Source organism: Lampetra planeri, chromosome 2 (assembly GCF_965212315.1).
Source record: "Lampetra planeri chromosome 2, kcLamPlan1.2.h2, whole genome shotgun sequence".
Lineage (NCBI taxonomy): Eukaryota > Metazoa > Chordata > Hyperoartia > Petromyzontiformes > Petromyzontidae > Lampetra > Lampetra planeri.
The window spans coordinates 2,432,852-2,452,937 of record NC_136108.1 but is presented as its reverse complement, the minus strand read 5'-3'; the positions used below and the strand labels follow the sequence as shown (position 1 = coordinate 2,452,937).

General features: G+C 54.0%; 1 protein-coding gene across 1 annotated transcript in view; it reads left to right on the top strand.

Annotated features, from left to right (window-relative positions):
• Nucleotides 1–20,086, top strand: part of LOC144724720 (cubilin-like) — a 76,417-nt gene that overhangs the window by 27,895 nt on the left and 28,436 nt on the right. The window contains exons 22-40 of the mRNA XM_078604064.1: nucleotides 1,383–1,513; nucleotides 3,512–3,704; nucleotides 4,741–4,901; nucleotides 6,748–6,929; nucleotides 7,382–7,538; nucleotides 8,280–8,458; nucleotides 9,215–9,374; nucleotides 10,204–10,385; nucleotides 11,081–11,255; nucleotides 12,164–12,345; nucleotides 13,210–13,366; nucleotides 14,209–14,325; nucleotides 14,786–15,028; nucleotides 16,151–16,283; nucleotides 16,918–17,135; nucleotides 17,776–17,960; nucleotides 18,161–18,362; nucleotides 19,144–19,344; nucleotides 19,912–20,058. Of these exons, the coding sequence (XP_078460190.1) occupies nucleotides 1,383–1,513; nucleotides 3,512–3,704; nucleotides 4,741–4,901; nucleotides 6,748–6,929; nucleotides 7,382–7,538; nucleotides 8,280–8,458; nucleotides 9,215–9,374; nucleotides 10,204–10,385; nucleotides 11,081–11,255; nucleotides 12,164–12,345; nucleotides 13,210–13,366; nucleotides 14,209–14,325; nucleotides 14,786–15,028; nucleotides 16,151–16,283; nucleotides 16,918–17,135; nucleotides 17,776–17,960; nucleotides 18,161–18,362; nucleotides 19,144–19,344; nucleotides 19,912–20,058 (3,305 nt within the window). The remainder of the gene's footprint in view (nucleotides 1–1,382; nucleotides 1,514–3,511; nucleotides 3,705–4,740; nucleotides 4,902–6,747; nucleotides 6,930–7,381; nucleotides 7,539–8,279; nucleotides 8,459–9,214; nucleotides 9,375–10,203; nucleotides 10,386–11,080; nucleotides 11,256–12,163; nucleotides 12,346–13,209; nucleotides 13,367–14,208; nucleotides 14,326–14,785; nucleotides 15,029–16,150; nucleotides 16,284–16,917; nucleotides 17,136–17,775; nucleotides 17,961–18,160; nucleotides 18,363–19,143; nucleotides 19,345–19,911; nucleotides 20,059–20,086) is intronic.

Genomic DNA, 20,086 nt, shown 5'->3' with positions numbered 1-20,086 from the left:
GGGGGCTGGGGAGGGATGGGGGGGGGGGTGGGGGGCTGGGGAGGGATGGGGGGGTGGGCGAGGGGTATGGAGTTCGGTCCGGCGACGCGGAGCCTTGCGCCCGCGTCATCGTCGTCATTGTCATCGGCGTCATCGGCAGCGGCATCATCGTCGGCGACATCATCGTCGTCGGCGTTGCTGTGTCTTGTTATATAAATTTGTTATTGACATCAAAAAACCCAGAATACAAAGTAGACTTCAAAAAGAGGGGGAACAAAACAGCTAACAGATAACGTTTGTAACAAACTTGAACGTAATCCACCCTCAAAATTAGGGATTCCTCGGGGGCGTCTAGGCCCGCTGCCCTTTCGCAGAAGAGGTAACGATCAGGAGCGGTGTATTCAAGAGGAAGGGGAAGAATGGGAGGGGGGGGGTAAGGAATAATGGAACCAAACAGAACCAGAAATAAAATAAATGCGTCATCGTCAGTCTTAATCATCGTTATCGGCCGCAATCATCGCGACCATCCGCATGATCATCATCATCACCCCAGCGCTCTCTTTTGATCACCACGTGCGTAATTATCATCGTCGTGAGCAGCAGCAACATAATCAGCAGCAAAATAAATGCTGGTCATCATCACCATCTCATTTATTAAACAATAATATATGTATTATGTACACAAGCAAGCTTCAACAAATCTCATAACTTTTTCAGATCGGTCTTATTTGGGATATTCGGCCTCTTCCTTGCTGTAGCTCTGTATTGTAGGAGGAAGCTAGAATTCCCTGATAAAAATCAGGAGAAAACGTCACACCTGCAGAGATGAAAGTGAAGCGAAAGTTCCTATACTTACCCCTGACTGCGCCGACAGCTGCCCAGCGATCGCTGAGTTCGAGGGCCCGCTGTGACCTGTTACCCGCACCACGTGTGTGGTGGCATGTCGTGTGTGTGGTGGCATGTCGCGTGTGTGGTGGTGCGTGGTGTGTGTGTGGTAACATGTCGTGTGTGTGGTGATGCGTGGTGTGTGTGGTGGCATGTCGTGTGTGTGGTAACATGTGGTGTGTGTGGTAACATGTCGTGTGTGTGGTCATGTATGGCGTGTGTGGTGGCATGTCGCGTGTGCGGTGGCATGTCGTGTGTGTGGTGGCATGTCGTGTGTGTGGTGGCATGTCGTGTGTGTGGTGGTGCGTGGTGTGTGTGTGGTAACATGTCGTGTGTGCGGTGGTGCGTGGTGTGTGTGTGGTAACATGTCGTGTGTGTGGTGATGCGTGGTGTGTGTGGTGGCATGTCGTGTGTGTGGTGATGCGTGGCGTGTGGTAACATGTCGTGTGTGTGGTGATGTGTGGCGTGTGTGGTGGCATGTCGCGTGTGCGGTGTCGCGTGGCGTGCGCCCATCGCAGGTTCTGTGGCCGCTCGGTGCCTCCCTCCATCACCACCACCACCAACGTGCTCACCATCCTCTTCGTGGCCGACGCCAGCATCAGCACCGAGGGCTTCTCGGCCTCCTACGTGGCACTCAACGCCTCCACAAGTGAGCCGCGAGCGGTGCCGCTCCGCGCGAGTTCGAACGCGGGATCTCGGGAGCAGCGGCTCGGCTCTCTGACCCCCCTGAGCCGACCGGCCAACTCGTGCCGATGATTCCTAATGACGGCGAAGCTGGTATAACCACAGCCGTGAGAGTCACCTCGCTGACAAAACTCGATGGACTTGTTCTAAAAATTAAAAGTTAAGCGACCTTCTAAGTTAACTTCCTGATCCCTTAAGGGTATGTTTTCATTTTGTGTGCGTTGTGTAACGCGCGGACTTGTAGAGTGGCACGTATTTCACACACGTATTGCTCACGGGAGCTGCACCAGATATTTCTTGAGTGTGATGTGAAAACAAATCTATAGCTTTTTTATTTTCTAGAAAGCAAACACAATACCCCCGTCTCAACCTCTCCACTCTCACGGTGCCACCTTTCACTCTCAAGCCATCGACGGGCCACTGATATGCACTGCCCGGCTTGAAGGGGGTCTGACAGTGTGTGCAGGACTTATTGAGTCAAGTCAATGCCCCCCTTTTGGAATGAGCGCAATGCCTTATTTATAGTGTCGGTAGTTTACATACGTTGTGTTTTTTTGGCATTGACGGAAGAAGGCACGCAACGATCTGCCGTTGTGAATGATGTCACCTTGTACTTCTGCCTTCATTGCAGTTATCACGCTTTAATGATGATCGCGCTCACCATGCCCGCGTCGGATAATCCAGCTTGCGAGAGTTGAACCTTTATGCAAAGCGTCCGCAACCGATGTCCTGTTACATGATGGCGAAGACATTGGACAAAACTGTCGAGATAAGCAACAAGATAAACGGAATGGAAACATCGGCAATAAGAGTATTCCATTCTTGAATCAATTCCTGACCCCAGAATCAGACGATTCATACAATGGCTATGGGGGAATAACGTATGTTGACGTATGTTGATCTTTTTTCACAACACATTTTACATAAACAGCAGTTCTAAAGAAATTATTTTACAATTTAGATTATTTTAAAGTGCTTAGCTCCAGTGGCTTCCTAATATCGGGAGGAAGAGCGTTCGAGACACCTGCAGAAGCGCGCTTCTGAAAGTGCGCGATACGGTGACCGTCTTTGTTCGATGGTGAGCCGAAAGCGGCTGTGAGGATGACCAGAGTTTGCATGATGGTTTGTGTTCCTTGACGCGAGATTAGCAAGGTCACCATCACGATCAATGGGCAGATAGCCTGGAGGTGACCACTGCACATTTCGTCATTTGTTTCAACTTTCCTCTGTCTTGTGCCACTATGCTCAAGTACTGCCACATCTTTCTGGCAGCAATCTCCAATTTCGTCGTGAAGCCATTCTTTGTTAGCTCTCCCTCTTTTTCCGGTTCCTTCCAGCAAGGTACTGTGGTTCATTTGTGGCACCACCTTATCTCCATATATGTGTCTGTTCAAAATGTTTAGCGTACTTCCCGACATGCAACAAACTTGAAATTTGCCATGTGGGTACCTTCCAGACTGTACACCATGCAAAAATAAAAAAAAATACACTTTATATTTATTTTGGGGGGGGTCTCAATGATGCATGTATTTTTTGCACGGCAAGTGAGCTGTGACGTCAATCTGTCACGTGACCCGCGCATGTGGAAGCGTAACGCATTGTAGTGTAGTGGTTAGCGCTACGCTGCGCTACGAACCCGGCGACCCGAGTTCGATTCCCGCTCACGGCCACCACCAGTGACAATTATTTTAACCGCTCCTGGGCCTCCCCTAGGTCGACTCAGCCTCAAACGAGTAACTGGTGTGGTGTGTGAACATCGCCACTGGGGAAACAAAGGCGGCCGGGCGTGGTGAATCCAAGTCCCGGGGGGTAGTACAGCTAGTGCTTAATAAAAATGAATCGCACACGTAAGGATAAGCAGCATGGTCTCAGCAGGGAGGAGGACGTCAGGCCAGGCAGGCGAAATCGACTGTGCCCCCCCCCTCCGACTGACGCTAAGCGTGCATCTCCGTGCCGCGTGCAGCGTGCGGACAGGTGTTCACCGACCCGTCCGGCGTGATGACCTCGCCCAACTACCCGGCAAACTACCCCGGCTACCGGGAGTGCATCTACACCATCACGGTGGGGGCTGGCCGCCAGATCGCCCTCAACTTCACCGACTTCCTGCTCGAGGGGCCTGGCAACGGCAACTGTCCTTTTGACTACCTCGAAATCAGGTGAGACATTTCAATTGCAAGCGAACACACGGCCAAGGCGATGGACGGTGTTCCTCTCCTATTGCAGTCCAGAGTCGGTGGTGGAAATTCCACATTGCTGCGGCAGGAGCTTTTCTACCCACAGGACAAGAAATTTTGACTTCCCACAGAGTGCAAATGCAGCCTCGCCACGCGGTGCTCATTTGACTGATGATGATGGCCAAGTCGACCGCTGGTGTCTGCTCATCACGAAGATGATGATGATGTTGAGAGGTTTCCATGGGGCTGGGGGGTCAGAGCATCCATTCGGCACCACTGAGATCTTGGGTTCAAATCTCGGTAGCCACGCATAGTTGAAACCACGAGTTCTCAAGCGTAGCAGGTTGATGGTCTTGGCCCAATCACCAATTGTTGCAGGAAAAAAAAACGTGACGTAAAATTTGAATTTGCCTACAATTTCAGTTTGACCGTCACGCAACAAGTCGTGCAGATGACAGGTCACTTGAAGGTAACTCAGAAGTACAATAGTTAGCTACAAACTCATCGCACTCGTGATGTGATACCTGCTTCTGCTGGCCCATTTTCTCTCAATGGAGTGGAGCACCACTTTAGGAGAATACTAAATGGGTTCTTCATTTTGTGATGCGTCAGAATAATATTTGCATATACGAATATATTGTATACGCAGTCATTAAACACGAAGCGCTTGCCGCAAATGAACCACAGTACCTTGCTGATCTCGTCAAGGAACCCAAACTCCAGTCATCCTCGCAGCAGATTTTATATAGCCATCGAACAAAGACGGTCACCACATCGCGCGCTTTCAGATGCGCTTCTGCGGCCGTCTGGAACGCTCTTCCTTCTGATATTAGGAAGGCACTGGAGCTATGCACGTTTAAATGAAGATTGAAAACTCATTTCTTTAGAACTGCTTCTTGTGTTTAGTTTGGTGTCCTTCCTTCGCACCTCAGATGAGCACGGTTGGCGACCTACGGTGCGAAAGAAGTTCAACATGCGTACGTACATACGGGACTCACGGTACATGCGCCGTTTACAGGAACGGCGGCTACGAGACGTCTCCGCTGGTGGGGAAGTACTGCGGCACGAGCGCACCGCCCCTCCTCCTGTCGCACGGGAACAAGCTGTGGTTCAAGTTCAGGACGGACGGCTCCGTGGAGGCTCGAGGATTCTCGGCTCACTGGGACGGCACGGCCACCGGTGAGCGGGCGTAGCGACGCGGGATCCGGACAGGTCTGGCTCGGTGGTCTGGCTCGGTGGTCTGGCTCGGTGGTCTGGCTCGGTGGTGTGGCTCGGTGGTCTGGCTCGGTGGTCTGGCTCAGTCGTCTGGCTCGGTGGTCTGGCTCGGTGGCCTGGCTCGGTGGTCTGGCTCGGTGGTCTGGCTCAGTCGTCTGGCTCGGTGGTCTGGCTCGGTGGTCTGGCTCGGTGGTCTGGCTCGGTGGTCTGGCTCGATGGTCTGGCTCGGTGGTCTGGGTCAGTGGTCTGGCTCGGTGGTCTGGCTCGGTGGTCTGGCTCGGTGGTCTGGCTCGGTGGTCTGGCTCGATGGTCTGGCTCGGTGGTTTGGCTCGGTGGTCTGGCTCGGTGGTCTGGCTCGGTGGTCTGGCTCGGTGGTCTGGCTCGGTGGTCTGGCTCAATGGTCTGGCTCGGTGGTCTGGCTCGGTGGTCTGGCTCGGTGGTCTGTTTCGATGGTCTGGCTCGGTGGTCTGGCTCTGTGGTCTGGCTCGGTGGCCTGGCTCGGTGGTCTGGCTCAGTGGTCTGGCTCGGTGGTCTGGCTCGATGGTCTGGCTCAGTGGTCTGGCTCAGTGGTCTGGCTCGATGGTCTGGCTCGGTGGTCTGGCTCGATGGTCTGGCTCGGTGGTCTGGCTCGGTGGCCTGGCTCGGTGGTCTGGCTCGGTGGCCTTGCTCGGTGGTCTGGCTCAGTGGTCTGGCTCGGTGGCTCGTGACAGTGGCGGCGGTCTATAGCGTGCAGCCCCGTCAACGTCAAAAGTGGAAATCCCACTATTTTATTATTATTGGTGCCTCGAGAGCCAAAATTGCGCTTGCTATTGTGTCTGCCCATCGTGTCTATGGACAAGTACGACATAGCAAACACGAAATGACAAATACACAAATATTATACATCTGTAACTTGTATTGTACAGCATTTATGCAGTGGGCAAGGGGTGGGTTAAGGGCGAAGCTTTATCGTGTAATAAATAAGTATGCATACCTACTTCTGACACCGTATAATGTTTGCTCACAGAAGCAGCGGTAACTTTAGAGAAACCTTAAACACGGTAAATGACAACCGAGTCCCACGCAGGTCAAGCAAGCAATCGTTCACATGACTGGTAACGACGCCCTCTAGTGAATATTACCTCACACTACGAGGCAACTCGAACGAGAAGAAATCAATCACTTCATTTGCTTTTTAGAAAAAAAAGAGAACATTGGCAACGACAAATGACGCAGTCTCTTCACGAAATATTACAGTTTTTTCTAAAAGCATTGAAGTTCCATATGGTAGTTTTGGGACATCTTCAAAGAACTTGAAATCCTTAAGACATAGACCACCACAGATATTACATTAACAGGGGGGGACATGTGCAGCAGCTACATCCTCATCGTGTCCCTCGCAGGTACCCGGTCATGTTAGCCATGTCCGGGGAAATCAAAGCTGCAGCTCGCTGGCTGAATCGTCATGATCCCGGCCGACACGCGACTCCACACCTGTAACACAATCCGGTGCTTTGACTGCGGGAAGTCGCGTGAAAAAGCATTCACTCAATAAAAATTACATGAACAGACACCCAAAGTCAGTAGCCGCGGTTAAGTTATCGTTCGGCAAGTGAGAGCGATCCCGCCGTTCGTGCTGCGTGGCTCTCTGACGAGCCTTCTGATTGTTACCGTGCGTCGCTCGTCACGGCGTCCGAACAAATGAACACTTTACTGGAGTGAAACACGCGGAGCGGAGAGCGTTGGGAAAAACGCATTCGAGAACCAGGGCACACGCACGCGCACACAACTCGCGTTCGAGTTCACGACCATCCCCCGTGCTCTTGACCAGGCTGCGGGGCGACGCTGACGGGCGCCACTGGAAGCTTCACGTCCCCCAACTACCCGCTGCCCTACACGCCCAACGAGGAGTGCTACTGGCTGATCCGCGCCTCCGCCGGCAGTCGCCTGCGCCTGACCTTCGCCGACTTCCACCTGGAGTCGCACGGGAACTGCGCTTATGACTACCTCGCTGTACGTTTGTTGAATGTTTTTCGCCGTACGGTCGTGATGTCCTACAACGCGGTAGCTGTGTTGCTGAAGAATACCGTGCTATGGAAATCGCGTTATAATAAATAATATATAAGGTTAAGGCACAGTCTGTGATAGCACGTGAGATGCGTACCCAGGCTGAACAAAGATTGAGGCACGTGTGTAGCATTTAGAAGGATCCAGCAGCATCCCAAAGCCCCGTGCGATGATGCTACGACGAGGCAGCGGTACAACCGCTTATTCCTACTCGCGCGACGTAGTTCCGTTCACTCCATCATAAAAGATGCGTTCCCCAATACATTCATTGCGTTATATCCGATTTGCTTTTTGAGAGCGTGGCAAATCCGCCAGCTCCATCTCACTCGAACCCGGTTGTCGCGCCGCGTCAACCCGGCAGCAACTGCCTCAAGCGGCGCGCCCCTCTGACCCGTCAGGTGTTCGACGGCTCGAGCGCGAACTCGCCGCAGCTCGCCAACCTGTGCCACGACGGCATCCCGCCGCCCATCGAGAGCAGCGGCGACCACATGTACGTGAAGCTGCGCACGGACGGCTCCATCAGCGCCGGAGGATTCTTCGCCACCTACACTCAGAGTACGCCGCCGCCCGCCCGCCCGCCCGCCCGGCCGGCTCGCGTGCCGCACTCGCCCGGCCCGTTCTCGCTCCGCTGCTGGATGAAGGCCTCCCCCCGTGCTGGGCCGCACGTGGCGGTTGGTTCGCCGCGCTGCTCAGTGCGGGGGTTGGCGAAGGGGGGGCAATGCGGGACCCGTCAAGACATCACCCGCCGCTGATGTTAGCCCTGGCTAGGAACTGAACTTGTTTAGCCGGGTTTGTAGCGCAATATGCTAATCACTGCAACACGGCTCCACCCCTGATCTCTAGTACGACTTTTTGGGGGTTTTTACCCTATCTCTGGCCACTCTGGCTTTGTAACGTGTAGAGAAATATTTGTTTGGGAATTTCTCGACAAGTGATTGTTTAAGCAGAATGAGAGTCTTGAGACTCGGTAATAATGCACTAATTTGGTGAATATTTAAAGCATACTTATTGCAAGAGTTGCCATTCACTGTGATGCTTTGAAGCCACGCAGAGCCGTACATTGTCTACCACTGGCTCAACGCTGCGTGCAGAGGTGATACCTGCCCGGTGCTCAACTGAAACTGTCGTGTAATTGAAACTGTCTCTTGCCTTGTCCCTGTTTCTACACTCAAACCCCAACGCCAAAACTCCCAACCACCACTCACTTCCACCTCCACACCAACTCCAACAACTCCCGACCGCCACTCACCCCGACCGACCCACCTCGATACCCCAACTGCATACAACCCAACAAAGTCTGCCAGGGCACGGTGATCGTGAACCGCTCACGCGGCCATTTGGAGAGCCCCAACTTCCCCAACGTCTACCCGCACAACAGCAACTGTAACTGGCTCATATCGGCCACCCTGGGGAACACCCTCAACTACACCTTCCTCACCTTCCAGCTGGAGCACATCGTCTTTGACTACGTGGAGGCGAGTGACGGAGGCGCGCGAGGCCACGACGCGGTGCACGATGTTCGGCGACGATTCGCTCGATAATTTGTTTGCATGAAAAACTCTGAACGATTATCTTATTTTTTTTCTGTTGTATTGTATATTCATTCAAAACTCGGTCATCCTCACAGCAGCGGCTTTTGGCGAACCATCGAACAAAGATGGTCACCGCATCGTTGCGGTGCTTTCAAATACGCTTATGTGGCCGTCTGGAACGCTCTTCCTTCCGATATATATTAGGAAGCCACTGGAGCTATGGCACTTTTAAATCATCAAGATTAACAAACTCATTTCTTTAGAACTGATTTTTTGTGTTTAGTGTGTTGTCCTTCCCCCACACCTCCGATTAGCACGGTTTACTACGTACAGTGCGATTTTGTATTTGTTCAAGTAGCCTTTTCAATATTCGTATGCTCAGTCGGTGGCAATCATTATCGATGTAATATATCACCCCCGCTCACGGCTATATGCATTGTCTCGATTCGCAGTCACAATTGTACGAGCGAATCGATTATTTGTATGTCACGGGGGTGACATCGGGGGCCGCACGTCAGGGGTCGCGACTGAAGGCCACCAGAGGCCGCCAGTGGCCTGCGAGCCTTGCAATGAAGCACACTGCTCTCGAGCATCCTGTAGTAGAGGCCCTTCCTCCTGCAGTGGCACAAGCAAGCAATTGCAGGGCCGCACCTTTGCCACCGCTCACCCTCTGCCCCCGTGCGTCTCCACCGCTCACAGCTGTTTGACGGCTCGGACGCCTCAGCGCCGCTCATTGGCAGGTTCGGGGGCACGGATCGACCCCCGGCTGGCCAGACCACGGGCCAGCACCTCTACACCACCTTCGTCACTGACTCCTCCGTCGCTTACAGCGGATTCCAGATGAGCTGGTACCAAAACGGTACGTGCAGGGAGGGAGTGTGCAGGTGGGAAGGGGGGCGCAGGAGCGAGTCCGGGATAGACGGAGGGAACGGTGGAGAAATGAAAGAGAGGGGGTGGGGGTGGGGGGGCAAAGGATGGGGGGGCCGTTTGAAGGAGGAATTGTGGGAGAAGTTGCATGTGCAGTGTGTTGCAGCGATGTGGTTGTTAAACTGCCCTCTACACAATTATGTAATCTACATGAAGCAATGTAATTGCTTGGCTCCCTTGCAAGTCAATTAATTCTCGTGGTACGGGATAGCTTTGGGATTCTAGGTTCGATTCGTTATTTTAGGAGTGCATTGGCGAATGTAGCACCTCCAGTGGCTGCAGGGGTCACGTGAAGCAAAATAGTTGATGCACCTATCATGAACCTAAGAATCGATTTTAAGCGATGAATCAATAAATCATTAGTCCATGTTGTTATCACGCCGTTCTTCGAGTGCATGGCTACCGTGGCGGCGTTAGGTTTCAAAGACAGTTCTAGTCCAGAGTAGTCTCACAGTGCCGGGCGATGTCGCTGTATGGTTTTACCCAATTGAGTGAATCGCGAGCGGTCTTCAAACATTCGTAATTCTGAACGCTGTCGACGCCGCCAACACACACACGCCCTCTCATCAGCACACGCACAATACGCACGCCACGTTGCTGCCCACCGGAAACGATCGCAGCTTCGCTCCCGCCGTGCCCCGTGACGCACGCCGGTCGACCGAGGGCTTCGGAGGCGATGGCTCGGTTGACTCGCACGGAGATGCCTCCGACCCTTGACCTCCTGCCCTGTCGCCCCCGTCTCATCCCCTCACTCCTCGCAGGCTGCGGGGGAGACCTCACGGGACCGAGCGGAGAGTTCAACAGTCCCGGCTACCCGAACAACTACCCCAACAACCGCGAGTGCCTCTGGTTCCTGGAGACGTCGCAGGGCAGCAGCGTGCAGCTCACCATCGACGTGTTCGAGGTCGAGAGCCACCCCGACTGCAACTACGACGTCCTGGAGGTGAGAGGTCGTGCCGTCGTCCACGTCGCGGTTCGCGAGCGGCCACGTCGGCCACACACTCTGGCCTCCTCCCGTTATTTCCTTTCCGTCCTTCGTGCCCTGGAGCGTTCATTCTCCCGATTAGCACGGTTGGCTATACGTGCGGTGCGAAAGAAGGTCAACACACACACATCAACATACGTACATTACTGGTCTGCCCTCCGCTGTTCGTCTTTTATCCATGTTTAAATCGCTCTCTGCCCCTCTTGGCCGATGCACATTGTTCCTTGTAGTGTTTTCACCGGTACTGAAGGTTTGCTTACCAATGATGTTGGAAAACGTGGGATAACTTTTTAGTTGTTTGTGCTTTTTCCTTTGGTGCCATTTCTTAATTTAGTTTATTCATTTTAGATTTTGCTTGGTAGAAGGGTTTTAATTTGCTTGGTATTGGCTGTATATGGGATTTGGTCCTGATACATATATAATGAGTGTACATTGTTGTGGGATGCTATTAACATCAATGACACGATATAAAATGTAAGTATTATTACAAATAATCTTTTAGAAATTCTTACCCCTCCGCTCGTGATCACCGTGCCATTCCACCGTCACTTCTTTGCCACCGTACGTAGCCAAGCATGGTGCTGCTCTCACGCATGACGTGCCTTCTGCTGCCCTTCTCCTGATGGTGGGGGGCACCTTTGTCTTTGCGCCAGGTGTACGGGGGTCCCGACCTGAGCTCGGTGCGGCTGGTCCAGCTGTGCCACTCGCAGCCGGCCGGCCAGCCTCACCACGTGAGCAGCACGGGCAACCACATGATAGTGCGCTTCAAGACCGACGTGTCCGTCAGCAAGAAGGGATTCCACGCCTCCTGGCAGGAGAGGCCTGGAGGTGAGCCCCCCCCCCTCCCCACCCCCCGGAGGGATGTCGGGACGTGGTGAGAGAGGGCATAGAGGTGCTCGTTTGATTGTATTTTTGAGATTGTGCCTTTGTGATTTTCTTTGTGAGATTGCATCGGTGAGATTGCACTTGTGAGATGGTGCTTTTCAGATTGTGTTTGTGAGAGATTAGGTAACCTATTCAATGTGGAAGAAGCAATGGAGGTTTTTAAAGATGTATCCAGGATTTTTCTCTATCTGTCTTGTGTCCATTCCGTTAGAACACCTTATTATTACAATTATTTTACCCAGGAAAGGGTCATTACTTTTATTCCGGGAGGGTTCTGCAGTGGCGTGGTTTGTCCCGTGCTGAGTCATTAGTGTTTGGCTTGCGGGAGGAAAGCGGAGGACCCTGTAAAAGTTTCAGTCGGTGGTTGGCGTGGAAACGCGGCAACCGCGATGGAGTTCGGTGCGCTCAACAGCACTGCAGCGACGACAAAATAATTGCTACTCGGATCAAATCGCGACCGAAAATTGCGACAAGACGTCAAATTGTGGGGGAAGAAGCGGCGGTGGTGAGAGGTGCGAGGGGAAGTGGTGAATCATTAAATGCCTGAAATAAACTTGAGAAACGAAGACGGCATCCCCTGTGCACCAGGTGTTTGCGCTTGTGCTGTACCGCTCTCCAGCGGGTTTTCTCGGGCTGTTGCCGCTCGCTGTCCGGCACGACGTCCGACGTTTCGGCCCCTCCCCGGCACTCGGGAGCGAAAACGTTGGCACGTCATTCTGCACGAAGGCGGGGTACAGCTCGAACACGCGTCGTCGCAGATACCCCCTCCGCCTGGTTCCTTGCAACTTTGTTTCTTTCAACTTTCCCCCGCCCCCACCTATCGTCCCCCATGCCCTCCCTGCCTCCCTCAGGCTGCGGAGGCAACGTGAGCGCCCCGAGCGGAGAGATCCACTCGCCCAACTACCCGCAGCCGTACGGCACCAACGTCGACTGCTCGTGGCTCGTGTCGGTGGCGCGCAACCACCGCGTGCAGCTCGCCTTCAACACCTTCGACCTGGAGACGCACAGCAACTGCAACTACGACTACGTCGCTGTAAGGCTCGCTCAATCGCTCGCTCGCTCAATCGCTCGCTCGATCGCTAGATCACTCACTTGATCGCTCGCTAAATCGCTCGATCACTCGCTCGATCGCTCGCTCGATCACTCGCTCTCGCGTCCATGCCCGGTTAGGCTCTGTGTGTCTAGCCAGGCCACCGTGGCTCCACCATGAATCAATCGCTCTCTCAGTAGACAATGTAACAAAGTGAGAGCCCACCGATACCAATGTTCGATTATGTTTAATTTCGATGACGACGACGGTGATGACAATGATGACGTTGATGATGCTTAGGATGTTTGATATTAACGGCAATTGCAACGACAGCGATGATGTTGATGAGAACAGTGATGTTGATGATGATGACGTCCATTATTTTGATGATTACGAAGATATTGATGTTGATGGTGATTACCGATGATGATGGTGGTCATGGTAGCATCGCTCAGCAGGTTCTTTATAACGGCTTTGGTGTTTAGTTTGTTGTCCTCTGCCCGCACCTCCGATTGCATGGCTAAAACAATTGTAACAAAAATATTTTACCAGGTAAGGCCCACTGAGGTATATAGCCGTTTTCAGAAGCGACCTGGCCACAAATGATAGGTCTACGAAGTGGCTTATCGCGTGGAAAATCTATCGCAGGCAAATGCTCCGATTCTAATTGTGGAGGGAAAACCCGGAGGACCCGGAGAAAAATGTACGCGAACGCGGGGAGAGAGAGAGAGAGAGATAGATACGCGTAAACTCCAGCTACGCAGCAGCAGGCGTCAGGGTCAGGATCGAACCCACGACCTCCTGCATACCGGGCGAGGGAGTTGACATCTCGCCACCGCGGCGGCGCCCCTGCGTCGATGCGTGCAGGTGCACGACGGCAGCAACGAGCACGCGCCGCTGCTGGCCAAGCTGTGCGGCACGGCGCTGCCGCCGGCGCTCGCCGCCACGGGGAACGAGCTGTTCGTGCGCTTCCGCTCCGACGGCAGCGTGCAGCGGCACGGCTTCAGCGCCTCCTTCAGCACCGGTGAGCTGCGGCACCGTCGTCGTCGTCCTCGTCGTTGTCGTCATGAACATCAACACCATCGTCACCGTCGTCATCAACACCATCGTCACCGTCGTCGTCAACACCATCGTCATCAACACCATCGTCACCATCGTCATCAACACCATCGTCACCATCGTCATCAACACCATCGTCACCGTCATCATTAACATCATCGTCACCATCGTCATCAACACCATCGTCGTCATCAACACCATCGTCACCGTCGTCATCAACACCATCGTCACCATCGTCATCAACACCATCGTCACCGTCGTCATCAACACCATCGTCGTCGTGGTTATCAACATCAACACCATCGTCACCATCATCATTAACATCATCGTCGTCATCAACACCATCGTCACCGTCGTCATCAACACCATTGTCATCACTGTCGTCATCAACACCATCGTCGTCGTGGTTATAAACATCAACACCGTCATCACCGTCATCATTAACATCATCGTCGTCATCGTCATCAACACAATTATCGTCGTCATCAACACCGTCATTGTCATCATCAACACAGTCATCGTTATCATCATTGTTGTTCTCGTCAATATCTGTGTTATCAATACCATCGTCATTGTCATCACCAATACCATAATCAACATCATGGGCAATCAGAGTCATCACCGTCATCAACATCAAAATTATAATCAACACCATTATCAACGTCATCATCAACATAATTTCACCATCATCAACATCAGTAATTATCAAATTGTCAACATCATTAACATGACCATTAACATCATCGAGTGAGTGTCTCCTATCGCTGAACGCCATCCGACTCCCGCCCCTCTGTCCACGGGCTGCAGGGTGCGGGTACAGGATCATCGCGGACGCCGTCGGCGGTGCCCTCACCTCCCCGCTGCACCCACACAACTACCCCGGCAACCAGAACTGCAGCTGGATCATCGAGGCGCATGAGAACTGTGAGTCACTATGAACTATTTTTATATTTTTTTGACCAGGTAAGGCCTACTGAGCTGTAGAGCTCTTTGTCGAAAGCGACCTGGCTATCACAAATGTTAGCGAAGTGTCTCATCGGGTGGAAATTTATAACAGCCGAATACTCTCAACGCATGATGGTGATTCTCAATGTGGAGGCACCCGGAGAAAAATCCACGCGACCACGGGGAGAACACGCAAACCCCAAATACACAGCAGCAGGCGTCAGGGTCGGGATCGAACCCACGGCCTCCTGTATACCAGGCGAGGTAGTTAACATCTCCTAGCCACCACGGCGCCCCATGAGTCTCTGCGCTGCCGCCCCAACCGGGGCTCAACGCTCGCGCATCGCAGCCAACCCACTCATTTGCCGTCCGCGCTGTCGCCAGCCGCACCTGCCGCTTTGACTTTTTCTGCTGCCGCTTCTGCCTCTGCCGCTTGCAGTCGGCCACGTGACCGTGTCGTTCACGGAGATGGACATCGAGAACCGCGCTGCCAACTGCAGCACGGACCACCTGGAGGTGCTGGACGGCGACAACCCGTGGGCCCCGTCGGTGGCGCGGCTGTGCGGCCGCGACCTGCCGGCGCCCATCACCTCGCACGGCAACGCCCTCCACCTCAACTTCGTGTCGGACAACGTGCTGGAGGGGGCAGGATTCCGCCTCGTCTACGGCGCCTCCTACTCAGGTCCGTGCGCCGTCTCGCGCCCGTCACGACGACCCGCGGAGGGCGTTTTAGAGCCCGAGGGCCGTCGGACGCAGGACGGTCGCCACGCCGCGCGCTCTCAGATGCGCCTCTTCGGCCGTCTGGAACGCTCTTGCTTCCAACATTAGGAAGCGCTACGCACTTTTAAATAATCTAAATTGAGAAACTAATTTCTTTAAAACCGCTTCAACGTCCACACGTACAGCACTTGGCTGTCTGTGGCCCAGCTGTGTGTGGAGGCGGTAGCGAGAGTTGGTGGATCGCTGCACACACGCGTGTGAAACTGCCTTCCCGTGAGCATCGAGGAGTAGCCGTACCCCTGGCTCGCCAGGAGAAGGAGGTGCGGCAAAAATGTTCCGTCTGTACGGGACAGAGTGATTCCCCCTCGCACGCGTGGGTTGTCTCCAGGAGCTCCGTCTCCCTCCCACATGCAAAACATGTATTCATTTGCTGATAACATAAAGAGGACCGCAGAGCTTGGGCAACTGTTGGTTCCTCGCGCCTCCGAGTCGGGTTCTCTCTCTTCGAGAGTAAGCGAATACCATGTGGCACGTTACAAGTTGAAATTATCATTATCGTTTTGACTTAAAACTTTCGTGACTGCAGGAATTAATATTCTTGTTTCTTTCGTTAAAGTCACGTAGATAGAAAATAAAACTATAATTAAATTAAATGTAAAATAAAAATAAATGTAAAATAATAAAAGCAAAAAACCCACGACGTTTCGATCGCAACACAAGCGGTCTTTATCGGGTAAGGCTCACTGAGATTCATAGATATTTTTCAGAAGCGTCCTGGCTATCACAAACGATAGCTCAACGAAGTGGCTCATCACGTGAAAATGTACAGCAGCCAAATATTGTAAACGCACGTTTCTAAATTCGGAGGGGAAAACCGGAGGACCCGGAGATAAATACATACGACCACGGGCAGAACACGCCAACTCCGAATATACAGCAGCAGGCCTCAGGGTTGGGATCGAACCCACGACCTCCTGTATCCCAGGCGAAGTGGTTAGCATCTTGACGCCACGATCGCCGTCACGGACGCCTCGTGACGTCGTTGTGCTGGTCGGTTTGGCGGCGGCTCTGTCGGCGTGTGCAGCGTGCGGAGGGACGTTCCATGGGGAGACCGGGGCCTTCAACAGCCCCAACTACCCTGAGCCGTACCCCTCCGACACGGAGTGCACCTGGGTGTTGCAGAGCTCTCCCGGAAACCGCGTGCAGCTCACCTTCAGGCAAGAGGCGCTCTCCCTGCAGCTCTCTCTACTGCTCTCCTATTCACCTTCAATCTCCCTCCTTCACACTGACACACGAGTGAAACCACACGCACACACACACACGCGTGCACTCAAATGAAACAATTTAAAAAACTACTTTTATTTTACCAGCTAAGGCCCGCTGAGCGACATAGCTCTTTTTCAGAAGCGACCTGGCGATCTCAAAGTGGCTTATCATGTTTAAATCTATATCAGCCAAATACTTTGAATGCATGTTGATTCTAGGAGGGAAACACCGGAGAACCTCACGAAAAATCCACACAACCACCAGGAGAGAGAGAACATGCAAACTGACAAATTGCGTAGACTTGTGTAGAGACCCATAGACTCACACACAGACTCATGGAGTGACTTTGGGCAGTGAGTGACATTACTGGCGTGGCCCACGGCGTAAGACCGGTGGCCGCATTTGCACCGTGGGCCACTCTTGGTCTCCCACCAGCGCAGGAGACAGCCGCACCCGGCCTGCGACCTCGACGCCCACGCCCGCTAGGCCGCCCACTAGGCCGCCCACTAGGCCGCCTGCTAGGCCATCCCCCCCTCCGACCCCCACCTGACGGGCGCCCGTGCCGGCCGCGCCGCGGTACCGCAGGTTCTTCCAGCTGGACGGTCCGACGGCCTGCGGGGCCGAGGGCGACGGGGACCTCGTGGAGGTGCGCGAGAACAACGCGACGGGGCCGCTGGTCGGGAGGTTCTGCGGCGCGAGCCTGCCCCCCGACTACACGCTGGTGGCGAGACACGTGCTCTGGGTCAAGTTCGTGTCCAACGGCCACGGCAACGGCGCCGGATTCATGGCCGAATTCTCTCACCGTGAGTGGAGCGCATGACACGGGGGGTGGGGGAGGAGGGGGGGGGGCGTTGTTACCCATAGTGCAGGGCCCATGCTCAGGAAATGTGAACGCTGGCCATGACGGTTGCCACCTATCCTGGTTTTTCCAGGACTGTCCTCTATTTGAGGTCGCTGCTGTCCTGGGGAATCTGTGAAAGTCCTGTTTTTTTGTCTGTGTCATGATGATAATGACAACACCACACCACTCAAGACAATGCATTTACATGCAGTTCCCTGCCTCTTCTGGAATTGTGAGATATTATTCTGTTTTTTATTGTAACTCAGAAGTGGCAACCCTATTGCCCACAGAGCTCTGTCATTAGCTTTAGAGGATTATAGAGTGACAGGTACGAGAGTTACAAAGTCGAACACAGAGCCATGCTCAACATCTTACTTTATGCCTGACCATTTGTAGATTTAACACCGAACACTGTGTGCTTGAGAAAACAAGCATTTCGATTGGCACTAACCTTCCTGGGAGCTTTTATTCGGGATCCATTCGGATTCACTTAGAAGCTCCCAGCACATGGAGCGAAACGTCGGACATTATGTCTGCAGCGGGCGGTCGTACAGCGGCCGTTGTGCCAACGCGCGCACCTCTCCCGCACTTGCGATGCACAGAGTTCGGGAACGACATCACGGGCACCAGCGGGCAGGTGGCGTCGCCGTTGTGGCCGCGCACGTACCCGCACAACGTGGACTACCGCTGGACGATCCGCGCGGGCGACGCGAGCGAGCGAGTGCACATCACCTTCCTGGAGATGGACATCGAGGACTCCACTGTCTGCACCTACGACAAGCTCTCAGTGAGCACTGCCCACCCCGCCCCCCCCCCCCACCAACCCCCCCGGGGAAGCTGCCCCACTTGCGCGGAGCGTCGCAGGGGAGGTGTGACGAGAACCGACGAGAGGGAAAACAATGGCGTTGTCGTCGTCGTCGTCGGGAACGCGCCGGCGAGAAAAACCATGAAGGTCTCGCGTGACCTTTCCGACCCCCCCCGCCACAGGTGTACAACGGGCTTGACTCGAGCGCGCCGCTCCTCGGGACGTTCTGCGGCTTGACGCCACCCGGCCCCCTGCGCAGCACGGGCAGCAGCATCAGCCTCTTCTTCCACACGGACTCGTCCGTCGCCGGGCGAGGCTTCCTGGTCGATTGGCGCGTCTTCCCGGGCGACATCGAACCCTCCGTGCCACCCACCATCGCCCCTGGTGAGAGCGGGGCGCGATGGTTGTCCTTGCCGTCTGGCCCAGGTCAAGATTCAAGGGTTAAGGTGTCAGTGCTCAGTGTCTAGGCCCGATCCACTGTGTTTCAGAGTAAAAGAAGATTTTCACAGTCGAGCAAGGAAAGAAATAGCGAGAGGTAGTGTCGTTTGCCGCTTGCTGCAGGGGATCATGCTTCGAGCCAGGCGGCCGCCCTGGTTAATACTGAGGGTGTGTTGCTCACACACACACTACTCGTTGTATGTTTTGCGGTGGACGTTAAATATCCCGTGGCGTTATTTGAAAATGAGCAGACCACTTATGCCGGCATCGACGTCCAAATTTGCCAGGTTTGAAAAATGACCATCACGTAATATAGATTTTTTTCTGATGCCACAGACAAACAGTATATGGTCCTGTGTCACACAGAGTACAGGACCCCATGCCATTTAGACACAGCACAGGATCCCATCCCAGTTAGACACCGTAAGGGCACCATGCCACTTAGACACAGCACAAGACCCGGTTCCACTTAAACACTGGACAGGGCCCAATGCTACTTAGACCGAGTACAAGGCCCCATGCCACTTAGACACACGAACAGGGCCCCATGCCATTTAGACAGAGCACCGGGCCCCATTCCACAGTACGAGGCCTGCCTTGGGGCACTACAACCCACGGAGGGTGCGTGCCGTGCCACGGGGTGGGAGACGTCTCGGTGGGTCCGAGCGCCCGGCCCACCCAGCGTCCACCGCGATGGGTTTGCGACGCTCCGCCGCTCTGCCCGCAGGCGCGTGTGGTGGCGAGCTGGTGGCGGGCGACGCGGCAAGGGCCATCTTCTCGCCGGGCTGGCCCGGGGAGTACGGAGACAACCTGGGCTGCGCGTGGGTCATACGTGCGCCGCAGGGCCACAGCGTCCAGCTTGACGTCCTCTTCATGGACATCGAGATGCACGGATCCTGCTTGTACGACTACCTGGGCGTGCATGACGGTGAGGGTGGGCAGGGGGCAATTAGAGGTGGGGGAGCGCTTGGCAAGGGTTGCTACGCAAAGTGGAGGAGGTCTGTTAAACCGACAGTGCGGGTTATCTCAGCTGCCTTCACTCCTGGAGAGGTCGTAGATTCCACAGTAAAATCATGAGAGGAGTAGGCCATTTGCGTGCCGTAGTCATGGACCACATTTGCCAAATTACATAAAAATTACTCATTTGTAAAAAAAAACATAGCAATCCCCGCCCCTCACTGCGAAAATTTTAGTGAGGTTTTCCTGATAAACATGCAGAATAATAATAATAATTATCCCAACAAGACCAGTGGAGCCATATCAGCCAAAGGTGATAATTGAAATGGGACTGCACAGACAATCAACTATATTTCTAATTCTACTTCGCTTTGTGAATCCGCTGCCAAAATAAAGGCCTTCTCACCCTATGTCTGAGTGCTAAGATTGATATTGCATGGATCAGTGAGTTGGAATTCGACAATGAAAGCGGTGTGAAGGAAACGTTTGTCTTTAACAGCACTTGCTCTTCCCCCCTTACGTTCCCTCGCGACCACAGGCGACAGTCTCAGCTCCCCCAGGCTCGCCCGGCTGTGTGGCCGGGACCCCCCGGGCCCTCTGCACTCCACGGGCAGGTCCATGTACCTCTACTTCTACAGCGACGTTCACACGCGCGGCCTGGGCTTCAACGCCACCTTCCGCAGCGGTGAGCGACGCCCGCTGTGATGACCGGG